The sequence below is a fragment of the Aethalodelphis obliquidens genome, unplaced genomic scaffold, assembly GCF_003676395.1.
Source record: "Aethalodelphis obliquidens isolate GAN/ISIS:26980383/991018 unplaced genomic scaffold, ASM367639v1 scaffold57, whole genome shotgun sequence".
In the NCBI taxonomy this organism is placed as follows: domain Eukaryota; kingdom Metazoa; phylum Chordata; class Mammalia; order Artiodactyla; family Delphinidae; genus Aethalodelphis; species Aethalodelphis obliquidens.
This window is the reverse complement of record NW_020838001.1, coordinates 10,715,581-10,730,638: the sequence shown is the minus strand read 5'-3', so window position 1 is coordinate 10,730,638 and position 15,058 is coordinate 10,715,581. Positions and strand designations below refer to the sequence as shown.

The following is a 15,058-nucleotide window of genomic DNA, read 5'->3' as shown; positions in this document are numbered from 1 at the left end:
TTCTTTTACAGGGAACGAAGGGGATGTGCTATCTCCTATTACCATAGAGAGATCATTTCAAAACTGTGATAGGAAAATGCTTTTAAAACCTGGGTTTTCACCATGCTTCTATCAAGAGGGGTGGTGTTCTAAATCATGTTGCTGGTGGCGAAACAGAGACACTAAGCAGGAAAGTGACTCCAAACTTTAGATGAATGTGTTTATTGAGGACTGACTTCTAGGTGCAAAGGCTGCCACTGGACTCCTACAGCAAGCCCCCCAAAACGCCCGAGACGTGTGTTCTGTCCTCCAGGAAACTTCTGTCTGATGGTGGCCTTACTTTCAACTTAGCCGAAGGTAGAAAGTATCAGATGGTAAGCTTAAAGGGCTCATCTCTTTGCGGGTCAGAAAAAGGGCCCTGGAAGAGTGACCTTGAAGGCTGGGTGGAAGGCAGGGAGGGCAGTGGGCCCAGGGGCAGACGGAAACGCTGGACGTCCATGTGGAGCCCGGCAGACTTGGGGCATATTCAGGGGACCCCGGAAGCAACACCCAGACACTTTCACAGTCCAAGAGGTCAGAGAGGGGGTGGGGAGACTGCAAACTGGGGCAGCTCCTAATTGCCGCAGGGCAGGCCCACGGTTTCCTGAGCTTCCCTTTCTTTTCGAGAGAAGCCACAGTTGAACGTGTGAACTGTAAAAGGTACCATTGAAAGATGCAGATATTTAAGCACGACGTTGTGCAAATCCAACACACCTACAGATGCCTTCGTTTGGGCCGCGCAGTAAAAAAACACCATAGCCTGCGTGGCTTACAAACAGCAAACATTCATTTCTCACAGATCGGGAGGTTGTAAGCCCAAGATCAGGGTGCCAGCAGGGTCAGGTTCTGGTGAAGGCCTGCTTCCGGATTGCAGGCGGCTGACTTCTCTGCGTGTCCTCACACGGTGGTAAGGGCAGGGGAGTTCTCCTGGGGTCTCTTAATTTATTTTAATTTTTCTTTTATATGTATATATTTTTTATATTTGTATTTTTCTTTTATATAAATATATATGTATATATATATTTTTTCTGCAGAGCTCCTTTGTCTTCGAGTTAACCTTTGTGAAGGTGATGGGGGCACAGATCTTCCTGTGGACTAGACACCCCAGCCTGGTCTTCTTGGGTCACCTCTGTAAGAGCACTAATTCCATTCACAAGGCCCCACCTTCTGAGACCATCACCTTGGGGTTAGGATTTCAGTGTATGAACTTGGGGGAACACAAACCTTTGGTCTATAACGGCAGGCTGCGTGGCAGGGCCAGGACTCAGGTGAGGCAGGCGAGATGCCCAGGGCACACAACGAAAGGAGACCCTCACTCCCTGGGGCCAGTCCTGACCGGGAGACCCCCTTAACAGTTTGTACTCCAAGTGTCTCTCTTACCTCCTCCGGGCCCTGGCTCTGCTCTGTGGGCTCCCATTTGCATCTTAGGGTTCAAAGAGAAAAGCAGTAGACAGATTGGCAAGGGAGGCTTGGGGGGTGGAGGTGTTTGAACTTCACTTGGTGAGTACTGGGGAATTAAGAGCAGGAAGAGAGGTGGCTACAGGTGCTTTGGGAGGGCAGTGAAAAGCGGGGGCTGGCAAAGGGGCAGGGCAGCCACCAGCTTTCCCAGTGCCAGGCTTCCCTGCAACAGGCAGTGTAGCGTGAGTAGCAGGTAAGGACCTGGGTTCTTCCCTTGACCGATTATAATCCCTGGCAAGTGACTTAACCTCTCCGTGTCTCAGTTTCCTCACTCTAAAAGGGGCATCAGCAGAGCCTCCCTGCCTCACAGGGTGCAGAGGAGGTTCAAGGCGGGCGCCTCTGTGAAGACTTTTGAACAGAGCCTGGCACTTAGTAAGCTTTCAGGACGTTCCCAATGAGACCAACGGGCCTTAGAAACGGCCCGCGGAGTTAAGCAGCTTTGAAGCTGCACAGATCAGAATCACCTGGGGCATCCTTTCAACCTCCCCAACCGAGGCCACGCCCCCGACCAATTAAATCCCAATCACTGGGGAGTGGTCTCGGCGTCAGTATTTTCTGGAAGTTTCCAAGGCGCAGCCGAGCTTGGGAACGATACGCACCTAGAACCCTGTGTGCCTGAGGCCTGAGCTGGCAGAGGTGACCTTGAAAAGACACAGACAGGCAACCATTTTGTAGCTGGAGGTGAAGCCAGATGGGACGGGGGTGCGGGGGTGGAAGGATGTGTGGCCTCGGGGCCCAGCCGGGGGCCACTGCAGCTCCCGGGGGGGTCTTCGGGGCCAGGCGGCCACGGGCGCCCCGACCTCCGGCTGGGAGGGAGCCGGCTGCCTGGCCCCGCGGAGGACTCCCGAGCAGGAGGCCGCAGCAGCCGCTCTGAGCCCGTCTTGGGCGCCAGAGGGAGCTCGTGGGGACGCGCCACGGCTCCATCCCCACAGCTGGTTCAAACTGGTTTGGGCAGGGTGCGGCCCAGGCGGGCTGCATTCCAGGCCTCGGGCTTGCCGCCTGCCCCAGGGTCACCCCAAGCGCCTGTGAGCGGCCGGGGAGGCTGTTTAAAAATTCATCTTCTTTGTTTAAAATCATTAATTCGGCCTCCCACGGGGGTCCCTGGCTACAGCCAGCTGGACTAACCGGAGAGGGGCTCTTCTCAGCCTGCGGGGTGCTGCGTGCATCACAGTCAACGGCAGAGCTTTAAAAGCTGTTCCCAGCTCCCCTTCGCCCCAAAGACTGCGATTCCGAAAGGTGGGGGTGGGCTTCCGGGCATCTGTGTTCTAAGCAAAATGTTTCTAAGGCATCATTACATTTAGAAAAAAAGACTAGAAACAAAATGACTCTTGGCTGGCCAGCGTGGCCCAGGGTATGAATCGCGGAGAGGCTGGTGAAGAGCGAAGATCTCTTTTCCAGACCCCACATCTCCAGGGAAAGGGGGTCGGGGCAGCACTTTTAGCTAATATCCCAGGGTTTTGTTGGTTTTTGTTTTTTTCCCAGTGAGTCATATTGGGCATTTTAAAAGTTTAAATACTATAACAAACATCAACAGAAGAAATAAAACGTTACAAATGTAATTGAAACCCCTCCTGTATCCCTCCCCCATTTCCTCTCCCCCACCCCAGAGTAACCAGTTTCCTGAATGCGGTATACGTCACTCCCATGCCCGGCTTTACACTTTTACTCCATATGTCTGTATCCATAAACAATATATAGTGCGGTTTCACATGTGTTAAAACCTTTATGTTAATGGCAGCGTGCCCTACAGAGCCTTCACGATTTGCCTTTTTTTCTTAGCATTATGTTTCTGAAATTCGTCCGTCAGGGGAAGTTTGCTGTGCTCAGGACTGTGGCTAATCTGAGGCCGGTTCTGGGCTTTTCCGAGGGAGGGCCCCAGTCAGCCGGTAAGGGTGAGGGTCGGAGCTGGGTTTCTGGGTGCGTGTGGGATACAGAAGGGCTCTGAGCATCAGACGCATCAGCATAGTAATGAATGGCCACGTGCGGGTTCAGTGAGTTCCTATTAAATCCTTTTCCTTAGCACCTGAGGCCCAAGTCTTTGCCAAGAATTTTCCAGAAAATTACTCTGGCCTGAAGGCCTGAATGTTTGGGCGGCGATGTCGAGAAATTAGCAGTGGGAAGCTGTGGAAGTGGGAACTGTACAGTGATGGATTACCCAAAAGACAGATCATGTGCTCACGCCCCCTACCTAAGGTTGTCAGATAAAATATAAATTAAGATTTAACAGGACGAGGGTGAGGGGAGTCCTGTATATTTATTTGCAGCCCTAAGCGCAGCCCGATTTTTAAAAACGAATTTAACATTTTAAAAGACATCATAGGAAAAATGAGACCGCTAGACTTCCCTATACCTCGTTACCTTTTTTAGAACTCTCCTCACTAGCATTGCTTTGGACCCCACCCTCTTCAGCCTCCAAGGGGTCTAGACTAGCCTCCTAGGGGTGCGGGGCTGTGTCCAATTTAGTGCGCTGTAGAATTCCCTGGGGAGCTTATTTTAAAAGCTGCTCCTGGGAGGAAGCGGATCGCTACGCCCGACTTCCCTAATTTTTCGGACTGTCCGCCTGGCGCAAACAAGATGCTGTCCTAGGAGAGGCCTTGTGGGCGGGGTGATGGCGGGGAGGGGTGGTCTTTAAATGAAAGGATCCTCTAAGATATCTGTTCTCTATCCTGAATGCACGCTGGAACCACCCGGGGAGCTTTACAAACAACTGATGCCCAAGCCCCACCCCCAGGGATTCCGGCTGAATCGGCCTGGGGTGAGGCCTGGCTTCCGGGCTTTTAGAAACTCCCCGGGGCATTCTAAAGTGCTGTGGGAGCTGGAACCGCTGCTCCACCGGATTCGAATGAAAAGGGGTGGTCTATGCCGATGGTTCTCAAACTTGGCTCTATGTAAGAATCACCTGGCGAACATAAAAAGTACTGATGCCCAGGTTCCAACCCTAAAGGTTGTGTGTGGCCGTCAGACTTCGGAAGTTTTGAAGGAGCCCCAGGTGATTGCAATCTGAAAGCGAGTTTGAGAACCGTTTACCAGGTGGTGCGGGGGCCGGGCGTAGTGAGCGTCGCGCGCCACTGGGTGGCGCTGCCCGCTCGGCCCGGCGTTCCGGGAGGCGTGGGCCGCGGCCACTGGGTGCGCACCTGCCCCGCCTCCGCCAGGCGGGCCAAGGGGCATGCAGCCGGTCGGGGGCGGGGCTCCGAGGCCAGGACGCGGCGTCGGGTTCCCGGGCAGCCGCCGCCAACTGGACTCTGCCGCGCTCCTCATGCTGCTCGTGGACGCCGATCGGCCGGAGCCCGTGCGCAGCGGGGCGCGCGAGCTCGCGCTCTTCCTGACCCCCGAGCCCGGGGCCGAGGTAGGGGACGGGGTTGGAAGTGGGGGAGGCGGGTCTTGGGGTTGCAGGATCCAGGGCTCGCGCTCCCCCGGGGGGGAGTGGACGAATGGAGACCCCTTGCGCGCTGGACCCGGACCCTCGGCTTCCCCGCAGCATTCTCTCGTACCTGGCGCTGGGGCTCCGGACCCGCGCTGGGGGTCCGAGGGGTCCCTCCTTTGCGGAGCGGTGGCTGTCTGGCGTCGCTCAGAGATGCGCGTCAGGTCGCGCCCGCCCTCTCCTCCAGCCCCGGTTCTCGGGGGCCCAGACAAGCTTCCCATCCCTACCTGAGACCGCACCCCCACCCCCAGCATCCTCCGGGATGCCAGACTGAGGCGCGCTCGGAGCTGCTGCCCTTTGCCAGCCTGGGCCCCGGGGGAGGCTGACTCCCGGTCCTGCCCCTGCCCGGGCGCTCGGCCTGCTCTGCTCTGAGCTAATGCTACATGCCGGGAGGAGGCGGGCAGGCTGCGTCTGTGCGAGGATGCTGCCGGCCTCGGTACGCTTCTGTTGCTAGGAGGGAAAATACCTCATCTCTGGCTGTACTTTCTATTTTAAAAGCACAGAACAAAAAGTAGATCTAAAACTAGCCTCTTTATCTTCCAGCTGAAGCCAGTATGTTGACAGTGCCATGAAAGTTATTTACCGAAGTTCACCAGGAGTTATGTAGGGCCAGAAAGTCAAGCCATTCTCTCTTTAAATCTCAGAAGCAGTACAGAAGTATTTAAAATAAAGGGTAAGCACCCTCTCCTTTTTCTCTCTCACCTCAATTCTAGTTCCCAGAGATAACCATCTTTCACAGTTTGGTGTACATCATTCCAAACACATTAAAAATGCATTTACAAATGTAGGTATGCATATATACTAATAATTATACATAATTAGTTTTTACCAAAAAAAACCCACGTGATACTAGAATAATGTTCTGTAACTTGCTTTTCTTTATTCAAAATAGCATGGACAAATGGAGAGTGACTTAATGGTAAGGTATAGGGCTTCTTTTCAGAGTGATGAAATAGTTCTGGAATTAGTGCTGATGGTTGCAAAACTTTGTGAATTCACTGAAAACCACAGAATCGTACACCTTAAAAGAGTAAATTTTATGGTATGTGAGTTATATCTCAATTTAAAAAAATAGTATGGACATATTTCCATGTCAGAGTGTATCTATAAGAGCTGTCCAATTGAAATATAATTTGAGCCAAAGATGTGAGCTGTCCATGTAATTTTCTTTTTATTTTTATTGTTTTGGCCACGCCACGTGGCATCTGGGGTCTTAGTTCCCCGACCAGGGATTGAACCCATGCCCCCTGCATTGGGAGCTTGGAGTCTTAACCACTGGACCGCCAGAGAAGTCCCCCATCCATGTAATTTTAAACGTTCTAGGAGCCATATAAAAAAGGAAAAAGAAACAGATGAAACTAGTTTCAATATATTTAATTTTTTCCAGTTTTATTGATATTAATTGACATTAAACACTATAAGATTTAGATCTACAAGTTTCAATGTATTTAAAATAAGTGTCTCCAAAATATCCTTTCAGCATGTCATCAGCGTAAAAAAATTTAAGGAGATTTTTACATTCTTTGAAGTAAGTTTTCTTTTTTTATATAGTGATTCCTTCTTTTTTATATATATAAATTTATTTATTTTTGGCTGCATTGGGTCTTTGTTGCTGCGTGCAGGCCTTTTCTAGTTATGGCGAGCGGGGGCTACTCTTCGCTGCTGTGCATGTGCGGGCTTGTCATCGCGGTGGCTTCTTTTGTTGCGGAGCACGGGCTCTAGGCACAGGGGCTTCAGTCGTTGTGGCATGCGGGCTCAGTAGTTGTGGCTTGCAGGCTCTAGAGCGCAGGCTCAGTAGTTGTGGTGCACGGGCTTAGTTGCTCCGCAGCATGTGGGATCTTCCCGGACCAGGGCTCGAACCCGTGTCCCCTGTACTGGCAGGCGCATTCTTAACCACTGCGCCACCAGGGAAGCCCTGAAGTAAGTTTTCAAAATCAGGCTTGGACGATTGAACTTACAGCACATCTCAGTGTGGACCAGCCACGTTTTAAGCACTTGATAGTCATGAGACGCTGGCGGCTTCTGCATCAGAGAGTGTAGGTCTTCATCATTCCTTGGCTTCCTCGTGTCCCACCATCTCAGAATAATTCCTCCTATTTTCTGAGCACATACTATGTGCCAGCAGCGTGCTGCACTCTGTCCATGGATTATGTCATTGCATCCTGGCAGTGACCCAGTGGCTAGGATGTTATGTCGACTTCATAACTGAAAACTGAGGCCCTCACTGAATAAGCAACATCCTATGAATGTCCTGTAATTTCTGAACCACACCCCCAGGGATGGGCATTTAGGTTGGGTACCTGCTTAAGGGTTTAAGTAACCTGAGCAGCTTTCGTGTTCTTTCTCCCCCTTGCTCTCAGCAGCAAGGTGTCACTGTGTCCAGCGGCTCAACCCAGCCTCATCTTGTCTCGACTAGGGACAGCCTTCAGGAGAAGCTGCATGTATTAACTTCATTTGCTCACTCAGGGCTCTCTCTAACTCAGACGCAGGCTGGCTCACGCTCGTTTGTAATGGCCGTAATGAAGAGCCGAACTCCCTGTAGCTCCACGCGGCAATAAAGCCACTTAGAGCTCTTGCTGAAGTTTATTTACCCAAAGAAGCAAAAACTGCCAGGGTGGAGTCGCTTGCAGCCTCTACTTAAAGCTTAATTCATTAGCAGTCCCTCGCACTGAAGCTGTTTGCAGATGGGCAAATGAACTGGAAAGGGAAAGTCTGGTTTGGGAACAGGTCTGGGCAGCCAGTGCCTCCTGTACCAGCCCCTGTCCTAGGGCCACTTTGGGCTTTTAAATGGAGCAGTAGGAGTCTCAGACCAGCCAGCTCCAGTCCTAGGGGTGTCCTGGGGTTCTTAGGGAAGTGGGCCTTCCTCCTTCAACACCTTGAACCCCTGCCGTGTGCGGGGAGTGAAACACACAAGGGCTCCCACTCTCATGGCCCGACTGTCAGACAGTAAACACATAACATACAAAACCTCTAAATTGTGATGAATGCCATGGAGAACATGGGCATGGGTGATGTGATAGAGGGTGTCTTTGTGTCTGGGAGACATGGGGTGGGGAAGGCCTCTCCAAGAAAGCTTGAGACCCATGCGGTAACCCCTTAGGAATGGGCAGGGAAGAGGAAGCACAGAGGTCCAGGAGGGCAATTAGCAGAGGGACCCCACTTTGTCTGGGAGTGTTCAGGGAGGGCTTCCCTGAGGCAGCATCATTTTAGGCTGAGCTCTGAAGCATGAATAGAAGTTGACCAGGATGAGAGGTAGGAGGAAAACATCCCAGGCAGAGCAAACAACTGGCAAAGATCCTGGGGTGGGATGAAGCAGGGTGATCACCAGGATAGAAGAGCAAGCCGCAGGGAGAAGGGGGAGCTGTGGGAGGCGGGGCTGGTGAGGGGGCAGAAACCGTGTTGGGACTTTGCACTGTCTCCCCAGATCGAGGAGCCGCTGAAGGGCGGCATGTTGAGATGAGTCGGCAGGTGAGCATTTTACTATTTCTAAAACCTTTGGGTTTTTCTGTCCAACCAGCTTCTTGTGTTTTACTTTCTCTCTTTTTCTGGTTTGAACTTCCTCTTTTAGGGGAAGTTTCAGGCAGGATCTCCGGAAGCTGCTTCAAGATGGCAGGGAGAGAGGGAGAGAGAGAGGGAGAGAGAGAGAGAGAGAGAGAGAGATGTTTGCCTCTTGGATGCCCTGTGATTTAGCGGGGAGGGGAGTTCAGGGCCCTCCCGAATGGCTGACTCCTGATACCCACCCAAGGGTGAATTCCTGACCAGACTCTGAGAATTCCATTTGGTTCCTGTGCTGGAACACGGGACAGATTTGCCCACAGATGGGGTTAATGGCCTACATGGAAGGAAATAAAGGAAGCCAGCACTTTCTCACACCTAGGGACTTTGCTTGAGTGGGCAGAGGATGATGGGGGAAAGCGCCTGTTAACCACATGTGGATTAGATCAGGGGTTGCAAACTGGTGGCCCAGAGGCTGAATCCAGTACTCTGATATGATGGGTTCAATTCACATAGGGGTTTTTAAATGGAGAATTTTCATGAAGAAAATCTGAGTTTCTTGTTTATTTAAAATATGGACAGTCTGGTAATCCTAGGTCCCTGTTTCCTAGTTGTGGTCTCCTGTTTGCCACAGTCCCCACTCCTCCTCATTGTCTCCCTCATACCGAAGTTGGTATCAGTTACCATTTACCCTTGTGCTTGAACCTTTGAATTTTCTGTAGTCATTATAAGAGGAAAGGGAACTATTTCTCCAAACCGTGTGTCTGGACTGAAATGGGAAAACATAAATTAGCCAAAAATGCCCTTGAGTTTCAAGAAAAAATGTAGAAGAGACTGTTTCTTTGGGGAAGTAAAGAATATTTTATTGTGTCCAACCTGCAAACACCCTGTGCCTATGGGAACCCTGGCATGTGTCTTATTCTTGTGACCTACTGGTCCCCTTTCGGGATTCAAATTTGGATGTTCAGATTAGAAGTCTGTGGGTGGGTGCCAGGGCACAGTCTACTCTGTCTAGAGATGTAGTTCTATATTAATTTATTCCTCAGATCTTTTTTTAAAAATAAGTTTATTTTATTTATTTATTTTTGGCTGTGTTGGGTCTTTGTTTCTGTGCGAGGGCTTTCTCTAGTTGTGGCAAGCGGGGGCCACTCCTCATTGCGGTGCGCGGGCCTCTCACTGCTGCGGCCTCTCTCGTTGCGGAGCCCAGGCTTCAGATGCGCAGGCTCAGCACTTGTGGCTCACGGGCTTAGTTGCTTCACGGCATGTGGGATCCCCCCAGATCAGGGCTCGAACCTGCGTCCCCCGCATTGGCAGGCAGATTCTTTTTTTCTTTTTTTGCCGTACGCGGGCCACTCACTGTTGTGGCCTCTCCCGTTGCGGAGCACAGGCTCCGGACGCGCAGGCTCAGCGGCCATGGCTCACGGGCCCAACTGCTCCGCGGCATGTGGGATCTTCCTGGACCGGGGCACGAACCCGTGTCCCCTGCATCGGCAGGCAGACTCTCAACCACTGCGCCACCAGGGAAGCCCCAGGTAGATTCTTAACCACTGTGCCACCGGAGAAGCCCCCTCAGATCTTTATGGAAGACCTGCTGTGTGCCAGGCACTGTGCCGGGCACCGGGGAGAGGCCAGTGAGACAGAGGCGATGCCTGCCCTCCAGGTGTGGCACTGCAGTCAGGAAGATGAGCCCACTAGGAGTTACCCAACAGAGTAACTAACGGTAATAAATGCCACGAGGGAGACACCTGAGGGGCTGTGATAGAGACACACAGGAAGATTGGAAGGAACCACCAGGCAAAGATCTGGCATCATGTGTGTCGCTGGAGACAGGGAAAAATGAGGTCTCCAGAGGTGCCTGAGTGGGTGGACCTCAGTGATAAAGGGGAGAGGGGGCAGGGCCAGACCAGGGCGTGGGGTCAAGGGGAGGAGTCTGGATTCGATTCTGGGGTGTCATGGATAGAAGCTGTGAGCAGGGCCAAGCTGGGTGTGAGCAGCGGAAAGACGGGATCAGATTTGTGGACTTAGGGCTGCAGTGCCGGAACGCGTCGGAGGGGCTGGCGTGGCAGCAGGGGGACCACAGATGTGGATGTCCCGGTGGACATACACCGAGCTGGCCAGGCTCCCTGAATCAGAACCTTCGGGGGTGTGAGAGCCAAGGCCAAGGTGGGCGCTTGGAGAGGGGCAGCATTTCTCGGAAGAAAGTTCCTATATTTCTCCCCGCAGAACTGCCCAGCAGTGGAAGGACCTGTCCCTGGCTCTGAACAATCTCTTATCACAGGACAGCTGGGCTTTGGGGGAGGGTCACCTTGGAACCTTGGCTAGAAGTTCCCAGTCTGGCTGACTCTCAGCACGAACCGAGAAGCTTTGAAACAGGTTGCCAAAGACGGGAAGTGACCCTGGTGCCAACCAGCCCAGGCTGGTCATGTAGCGATGCTCCCGTGCAGCGGACAGCCCGCGGCTGCAGCGAGTCAGCTCTGAACATGCCATTCCGGCACCGGGGAGAAAAGCAAGACGCACAGAGGTGTGTGCAGTGTAAGTAAAAACTTTAAAGGCAAAAAACACCTATTTCATGCATCTATAAATAGGAGATCCAGTTACATCAATCGCTGGGGTGGGGTGTGGTAGGTGGAGCATAGCCAAGGTGAGAGCACCGGTGTAGGGCGTGGTCCCCAACCTTTGCCAAACATCTGCATCATCTGAGATCAACAACAAAAAGTGCTGATGCCCGGCTCCCACCCCCAGATACTCTGATTTCGTTGGTGTGGGTGCCACCTGGGCATTGGAACGCTGAAAGCCCTCCAGCAGGGTTGTAAGCCTGGAGTGGCCAAGACTGATTAGTCTGTTGGACAATCACCACGACTGCTAACTGTTGGAGGCACCCCAGGCCTGGGGATCTGGACTTGTAAGCGCCCCTCCGGAGATTTTGATGGCCAGCCTGCTGGGGGCTCACAGCTTCCGTCAGTGCTAGCGGGACTGGCCCCATGCCCAGGAATGCCTGCTTCCAGCCGCCGCAGGAGGACAGAAAACCCGTCGGTCCTGCCTGCTGCTGTGTCTACCGCACCAGCTACTGCTGCCTCACGTATCAGTTGAAGAAGCATCCTTTACAGATGCGTGCCTCCCCCCAACCTGCTTGCTCCTGGTCAGGCTGAGTGGAGGGAGGACCAGCTCTGGAGCCACATGGCCTGGGTTCAGATCTCGGCTTTGCGCTCATGCTTCTCTCTGCCTTTTCTCCTGCAGTTGTGGGGTTGGATGAGATGATTCACGGGCAACACTTGGCTCAGGGTCAGGCCCACAGTGAGCGATCTGGTGCATTAGCTACAATTATTCACTTAGTCATTCTATAGCTGTCTATGGAGCAGGTACCAGGTGCGGACCCCATGTCAGGAGCTGGAAAGCAAAAGTGCAGGAGAGGCCCACCGCCCTCAGGGCTCTCAGAACAGGTGGGAGGGTGGACGTGACACACGTTAATATTTCCACACAGTGTTTGCAAGGGGGTGATTTCAGCCCTTCGCTTGTGCAGAAGATGGTGAATTTTCTCTCACTAGCGCGACCTCGTGTAAGCCTGGAAGTCCAATGTTAACTTTCTGTATCTGTGTACGTGAGACCAACCATAGATTCCAGTTTTTGGTTTGCAAAGCATAGTTGCTGCATCCACGGTCAGCATGAGCCCCCGGTTCTCTTAAGCTATCTCGGGATCTGAATTTTTTCCTTGGTGCAAGTGTGATGGAAATTTGGCCTGTGGTTCTTTTAAGTGAATTGGAGTTGGTTTTAAAATAAGTTTGTTTTAAAAATAAAAAATATATGCACATGTTACAAAATCCAAAGGTCCCCCTGACCATGGAATGCTGAGTGAGGCCCTGCCTCCCCCGGTTCTCAGCCCCTGCTGCTCTACAGAGGCCGCTGCAGGCCATGCCTGTGTCCCCTGTCGTCCCCACCTGCCGCCTCCCCCTTCTGCATTGTGCTTTTTTCACTCACTATGTCTTAGACAGCTTTCCATATGAGTGCACAGAGAGCTGGCCAATTATTTTTTAGCTGCTAAACAGAATCTCATTGTCTGTCTGAATTATAATTTAGGTAACCGTTCCTCTACTGATGGACATTTAGGTTACATGGATTCTTTAGCTGTTACAAAGTGTTGCAGGCTTCCCTGGTGGCGCAGTGGTTAATAATCCACCTGCCAATGCAGGGGACATGGGTTCGAGTCCTGGTCCGGGAAGATCCCACATGCCACGGAGCAACTAAGCCCGTGCGCCACAACTACTGAGCCTGCGCTCTAAAGCCCACGTGCCGCAACTACTGAGCCCACGTGCCGCAGCTACTGAGCCCACGTGCCGCAACTACTGAAGCCCGCACACCTAGAGCCTGTGCTTCTCAACAAGAGAAGTCACCACAATGAGAAGCCCGTGCACCGCAACGAAGAGTAGCCCCTGCTCACCACAACTAGAGAAAGCCCACCCACAGCAATGAAGACCCAACACAGCCAAAAATAAATAAAAACTAAAAAAAAAACCCAAAACAATGTCTGTTGCAATGAGTATCTCTGTACGTACATCATTTTGCATTTGTGCATATATGTCCGGAGGATACATACCTAGTGGGGGAATTACTGGGTCCAAGGATACATGCATATAAAATTTTGGTTGCTGTTGCCAAATTAACCTTCTTAAAAGTCAGGGTCAAGGCGAGAGTAGAGTAGAGTAGTCAGCCCTTCCAGACGTTCACACCTCAAGGTCGAGGGTCCCTCTGGGGGATGGGAACTCTTATTTGAGCTGCTGTAGGGGCCTGGGAGGAGGGAGTTCCCGTGTCCCCTCTTTGGGAAGTGGATCATCATCTAAAGGGCCAGGTCCTCTCAGTTTGCGATTCCAGCGCAAGGCCATTTGGAGAATCCCTTCATTTGCTCTTTCCAGCCCTTCATTCTTGGCTTGCCCAGCTCTCAGGGTCTTTCTGCCATTGATCCTGCCCTTTCATCCTGTGCACAGAGATGAGGCTGCTTCCTCTGAAGACCTTTACTTTCCCTGTCATCTGAAGGGGCCACCATGAGCGCTTTTGGAGAAGAGGTGACATTACTAATTACATGCCCTGAATGTGGACAGGCCTCACAGTCCTTGAGCCTGTTTCATTTTCACCCCCGTCATGTACTCATGGGCCCTGGCCCAGCCCGGCTGGAGGAAGCAGGAGCAAGGTCAGGCCATAGCGCCAGGTGTCAGGCAAAGCTACCACCACACCCGCCCCTGAACTGGCTGCATGTGGGTGTCCTCTGGCTGGCATGGTGATCTGCTTTTTAAAATGCTAAGTAGATGCCAACTTTTAAAAAGTGGGAGTTTTCACATAAAAATCCAAATGTCTGGCTTCTTTAAAAATGTTGCAGCAAAAGATACAGGTCTTCAGTGGCCTTGTTCCTGGGCTGAGTGGACCTTGTGGTTTCTAGAAGGATTCTCCGGGGGTGGGAGAGAGAGAGGGAGGGGGAGGGGGAGGGAGAGCGAGAGAGTGTGTGTGTGTGTGTGTGTCTGTAAACAGCATTATTGTGATATAATTCACATGACATACAACCCACCCATTTAAAATGTACAGCTTAATGGCTTTTGGTTTATTCACAGAGTTGCACAACGATCGACCACAATCAATTGTAGAACATTTTCATTACCCCCCAGAGAAACCCTGTCCCCCTGAGCTCTCCCTCCACCAAGAACCCCTAATCTACTTTCTGTCTCTAAAGATTTACCTGTTCTGGACATTTCATAGATGTTTGGGTTTGTGTGGTTTTTTGTTTGTCTGTTTTTGTTTTACATTTATTTTATTTATTTATGTTTGGCTGCGTTGGGTCTTTGTTGCTGCGCGCGGGCTTTCTCTAGTTGCGGCGAGTGGGGCTACTCTTCGTTGTGGCGCGTGTGCTTCTCATCGCAGTGGCTTCTCTTGTTGCGGAGCATGGGCTCTAGGCGCGCGGGCTTCAGTAGTTGTGGCTCGCAGGCTCAGTAGTTGTGGCACACGGGCTTAGTTGCTCCACGGCATATGGGATCTTCCAGGACTGGAGCTCTAATCCATGTCCCCTGCATTGGCAGGCGGATTCCCAACCACTGCGCCACCAGGGAAGCCCGATGTTTGCGTTTTAAAGACACCAGTCGGTCAGAGGTTTGAAGGCTCTGTTCAGCCTACAGTCAGGTTTGTTTGGCCGTCATAGTGTTTTTAAATTTTTTAGGTTAGTTTTGAACATTTTCGAATTGGAAGAGCTTTCATAAATATCTAGATCACCCTTTTGTCTTTTTTTTTTTAAGTGTTCTATTTTTTAAAAATAGTTATTTATTTATTTATTTTGGCTGCGCCAGGTCTTAGATGCGGCACACGGGATCTTTTAGTTGCGGCGTGCATGTGGGATCTGGTTCCCTGACCAGGAATCGAACCCGTGCCCCCTGCAGTGGAAGCGCAGAGTCCTAACCACTGGACCACCAGGGAAGTTCCCAGGTGTCCTCTTTAGACGGGGCCTCCCATTTGCCACAGTCCCCACCCCTCCCTCTTGTCTCCCTGCATGGCGTAAGCTGCCATTTATTTATTTATTTATGGCTGCATTAGGTCTTAGTTACTGCACGCGGGCTTTCTCTAGCTTTGTCGAGCGGGGGCTACTCTTCGTTGCGGTGCGCGGGCTTCTCATTGTGGTGGCTTCTCCTGTTG

General features: G+C 51.8%; 1 protein-coding gene across 8 annotated transcripts in view; it reads left to right on the top strand.

The window, feature by feature from the left end:
• Nucleotides 1–3,815: 3,815 nt before the first annotated feature.
• Nucleotides 3,816–15,058, top strand: part of BCAS4 (breast carcinoma amplified sequence 4) — a 61,089-nt gene continuing 49,846 nt past the window's right edge. The window contains exons 1-2 of one of the 8 annotated variants that reach the window (XM_027087001.1): nt 3,816–4,822; nt 7,258–7,338. In XM_027087001.1, the coding sequence (XP_026942802.1) occupies nt 4,643–4,822; nt 7,258–7,338 (261 nt within the window). In that variant the 5' untranslated portion in view covers nt 3,816–4,642. The remainder of the gene's footprint in view (nt 4,823–7,257; nt 7,339–15,058) is intronic. The other 7 variants (XM_027086998.1, XM_027086996.1, XM_027086994.1 and 4 more) reach the window with 7 other exon arrangements.